Source organism: Helianthus annuus, chromosome 11 (genome assembly GCF_002127325.2).
Source record: "Helianthus annuus cultivar XRQ/B chromosome 11, HanXRQr2.0-SUNRISE, whole genome shotgun sequence".
Taxonomy (NCBI): domain Eukaryota; kingdom Viridiplantae; phylum Streptophyta; class Magnoliopsida; order Asterales; family Asteraceae; genus Helianthus; species Helianthus annuus.
This window is the reverse complement of record NC_035443.2, coordinates 145,085,450-145,089,832: the sequence shown is the minus strand read 5'-3', so window position 1 is coordinate 145,089,832 and position 4,383 is coordinate 145,085,450. Positions and strand designations below refer to the sequence as shown.

Sequence of the window (4,383 nt, the reverse complement as noted above, 5' to 3'; positions counted from 1 at the left end):
TATTTCTCTTTCTGCATGGAAAGCATATCCCGATATGTTGTTTTCGTGTGCCGTTCTTGCTTCCTTCATTGCTACTTGTCTTTGATAGTATGGTGAACAAAATACTTCTGGTACATTTTTCTCTCGATCTGGTCGTACCATCTTTGTGATTATTTGTTCTGTTTTGGTTATATCACTTGTTAGTTGTTCTTGTTGAACTAATTTTGCAGGTGTTTTATACGGATCTTCTTGTGGGTTGAGGAATGATGTGTTTTGAATTAGATCACTGATTCCTTTTCAGTTTTCTGTTCTTCAATTCTTTCAAACATTGTTTCTATTCCAGTAATTTGAACTTCTTTTTCGATTGTTTTATTTTCAGATTCCGTTTGAATTTCGGTTTGTGGAGCGTGGCGAGTAGTATCCACTTCCACTTCATTTTCATCCACATTTGAAGACAACTGAGAAATTTTCAAATCAAAGGATGGTACCTCATCATTTTGAATTTTTTTTTTGATTTGATTTTTTTCTTCTTCATCTGTCTTTTTTATTATCTCCAACATTAATGATGGAGTTTCTTCGCTAAATGATGATTGTACCAATGAAGGGTTTTCAATGTGTGTTTGCAGACTCGATGTAGGTTCATTCTCAATGATTTTTTTTTCTGGATTTGAGGGCTGGACTACAGCTGTGTTATCTTCATTGCGTTTTGTAGCATCATCATTGCGTTTTACAATCAATGGAGTTGAAATGATTTGATTTTCGGTATCTTCATTTTGGCTCAAGTTTAGAAATCTTGATGGTGTTTCGATCAGAGTTGAATCAACATTAACTTTCTTGTGCTTTTTAGCTTGATTGTTGAATTTTTCAATCAATGACGCCCATTCGCTTACTTTGTTATGAACAACTTCACTGTTTGGATATTCTTCAATGATCTCATCTATGCGTGATTCAATGCTTTCGAAAACTTCTTCAAATCCTTTAAAATGATAATCCAAGGCAGACACAACATATTCTTCATTTGATTTTTTACCTTCAATGTTCTTCATATTTTCATCGCCACTTTTTGTTGAATGAATGTCAGAAAGACCTTCACTTTGAATTTGTGATGGCATGAAATTACGCAATCGGCATTGACTGTCTACCCACATTTTATCTTTATTTCCTTCAGATGGTTTTATGAAGAATTGCCCCCATGATGCTCCACTTTCTGTTTGTGCTTTCTCAGTTTCATTGGTTTTAAGTTGGCTGTTTTGAACATCCTCTTGATCCTCTTGTTCAATCCAGTCTGTTGCAGCTTTAAGTAAGGTGTTTCCATCTTCTATCTCTTCTGAGTTGATATTGATGTTTGGTTGTTCTTCAGCATCGTCTTCATCTTTTTCTTCAGATTCATCTTGAAAAATTTCTTCATTTTCATTCTCGGATTCAGATGGATAAACATAAAATTCATCCTCCTCCTCCCCATCTTTCTTTTTTTGTTTATTCTTTCTGACATTTTTCTCTTTTTTCTTTTTATCCATTACAAGACCTCTCCCCTCATTTTGCGCAACAATTTCCAATTCATCTTCAAATTCTTGTGATGTTGGAAAGTTAATTTTATCTAGAGAGAACTCTTCAGTGTTTTCAGCATCGTCAAATCCTTGTTTTTTGCAAGCATATAGAATCTGTATGAATCATTGTGTTTTAAAAAAAATACTCAATACTAATTTTGTTGCGTTTTATAATATAAATCATTGTAAACAACTTACACAATTAATTTTTTGTAACTTTAAATAAATTGTGTTTTACACAAACATTGCGTTTTAATAAAGCATAGTTTGAAAAAAATATATATAAACAAGTTATTGCGTTTTGTACCTTTATAAATGTTGCATTTTAAACAAACAAACAAATAATATAAACAAGTCATTGCGTTTTGTAACTTTATATACACTGCGTTTTAATCAAACATATTTTAAACAAAGAATATAAACAAGCAGCCTAAACAAGCATTCAGCAAATATGTAGCAATAATGAAAGATCAGATTTCATACCGCTAACAATGCAATAGGTCCATTGAAGAGCTTGTCATTTCCAGGCCATTGTCTTCTTGTACGCCTTAGAACATTCAGAATATATTCACACCAATTAAAATCCAGGGTTTTTTTGTCACTTTTCATCGACGGCAAGAATCTTTGATTAACGTTACAACTTTGCATTGCCTCTGCCATGACCGTAAAAAATATAACCAAGAAGTTTAGTTTGAACAGTCTTCCAAGCTCATTTCTTGATTTTAAATATTTAATCAAGTTGGCAGCATACATTCTCTTCAAAATATCTTTGCTGAATTGACCGCGCCAGAATTTAATTATAAGATCAGTGTCTTTTGGTCTCAATTTTTCCTCAATCTCTGTTTCTCCATTTGGTATTTGAAATACCTTTTGGATCAATTCAGCTGTGATCTTAATCTTTTCATCTCCAGTATTTATCTCATCATTTTCATCATCAAAGTTTTTTACCAGCCAATATCCGAATTTGCGTGGAACTGAATGCAGCTTGAATGATAGTATGCTCTCAAACCCTATTTCTCTAACAACTTTCCTTTACTCTTTTGACAAATTTTCAATATAATCTTTTAGATTATTGACTGAACATCTTATGTTGATTTTTTTCTGTCGTAATCATAATTTGGTTGTTGTTCTGGTTGTTCTTCTGTTTTATCTTTCCTCGATGATCTCTTTGGTTTCGATTCTGCCTTTTCCTTCTTTTGATATTTTGTCTGTTTCACTCTTGGTGGTGGATCAACAAAATCATCATCTGATACATTGAAGTGTTTTAGAAACATATATTTTTTTCATGAAATTTGTTTTAATGCGTTTTATGTTACCTGAATTTACTTGTTGTTGTTCAGAAGTATGCAGAGCTATAGCTCGACTAGTATTTTCATCCTTTGAAACAGAATCTGTATCTTCTGAAGATTCTATCACCACTTTCTTTCTTCTCCTTTTTTGTTTTTCCTCTTGTTTTTTTAACTTTAAACAGAATAATGAAACAATGTCAATTAACAAATTTAAGATAAAACGCATTAGCTAACACTATAAAGATAAAAAACAGTAATTCACAGTTTTGAGATAAAATGCAATACTTTACATCATATTAAATTTAACACAACAAATTAACATTACATAATCTCATTTTGTTTTTATGATATTTTAATATAAAACGCATTAGTCAAGAAAAAAAAGCATTTGATACTGTATTTTGATAAAACGCAATAGATAACAACACATGTATCTCAGCAAATTCAAAGATAAGATAAAACGCAATGTTTTAAAATTCGATTACAATTATCATAATAATAATAATAATCTCTTTGTTTCTGCAAATTTATTAAGATAAAACGCATTAGTTCACAATATATAAATCCCATAAAAAGCATTAGCACCCTAGGTCATAGTTTTAACATAAAACGCAATGCAGTCTCTAATAACAAACCTAATTAAGCAATTCAATGATAAGATATGGATAAGATATCACTCATTAACAATTTTTGGGAAGGGATATGATATATTAGGTCTATTGCACTTCATAAAACGTAACTTGAATTCAGTTAAAAAGCAAAAATACATAAAATTACCATTGTCTGAAATCTCTTTGCGTTTTCTACTACTTTGTTGTTTCATTGTTGATTTTCGGCTAATATTCTATGTTTCTTCAACTGATGATGTTTTTGGCTTCTTTGATGATTTAGGGTTTTGAGAGACGGATTTCTTTTCAGTAACTCGAAGGTAAACCTTCAAATTATCTCTCGACAACGCCATGAACTTCAATGGCGTATGATTTTCTCAAATTTCTGTATGTTTGTGATCGTTCAATGGAAGTGTAAAACGTAATGAACTTTTTTTCGAAGCGTTTCTGTGTATATTCAACGGCGGTTATTTTGGAATTTGACGATAATACCCCTGAAAGCCCGGAGAGCGTGTTTAAATGACAGTTTTTTATTTGATTTTAATCTAGACCGTAGATTGTGCAATTGGACGATCATTATTGCTTCCTATGCTTCCTAGCGAAATAAACTTCCTATCATATCTCCACCATATATATATATATATATATATAGGTAAAGAGTAAAATACAAATGTGTTTATCGTACGATACATACGCGATCATCCCAGCCGTTCGATCAGGTGCAGATCTGGTGCGAATTCAATACATATCGCATGTGAAAAAATGGTTAGCATGGGGTAGTGTGAAAAATGGCATGGGATGTGTAGATGGACAAAATCGCATGTGGAAGATTTGAATATCGCATGTGAAAAAATGGCATGGGGTAATGTGAAAAATGGCATGGGGTGTGTAGAATCGCATGTGGAAGATTGAATATCGCATGTGAAAAAATGGCTAGCATGGGGTAATGTGAAAAATGGC

At 32.1% G+C, this 4,383-nt stretch overlaps 1 protein-coding gene across 1 annotated transcript; it reads right to left on the bottom strand.

Annotated features, from left to right (window-relative positions):
- Nucleotides 1–257: 257 nt before the first annotated feature.
- On the bottom strand, nt 258–2,186 carry LOC110888546 (FK506-binding protein 5-like). The gene is made up of 3 exons (XM_022136068.1): nt 2,010–2,186; nt 1,500–1,640; nt 258–1,445 (listed from the first exon to the last, which is right to left on the bottom strand). Exons 1-3 carry the CDS (start codon nt 2,184–2,186, stop codon nt 258–260), a joined length of 1,506 nt encoding a protein of 501 aa, XP_021991760.1.
- Nucleotides 2,187–4,383: the final 2,197 nt, after the last annotated feature.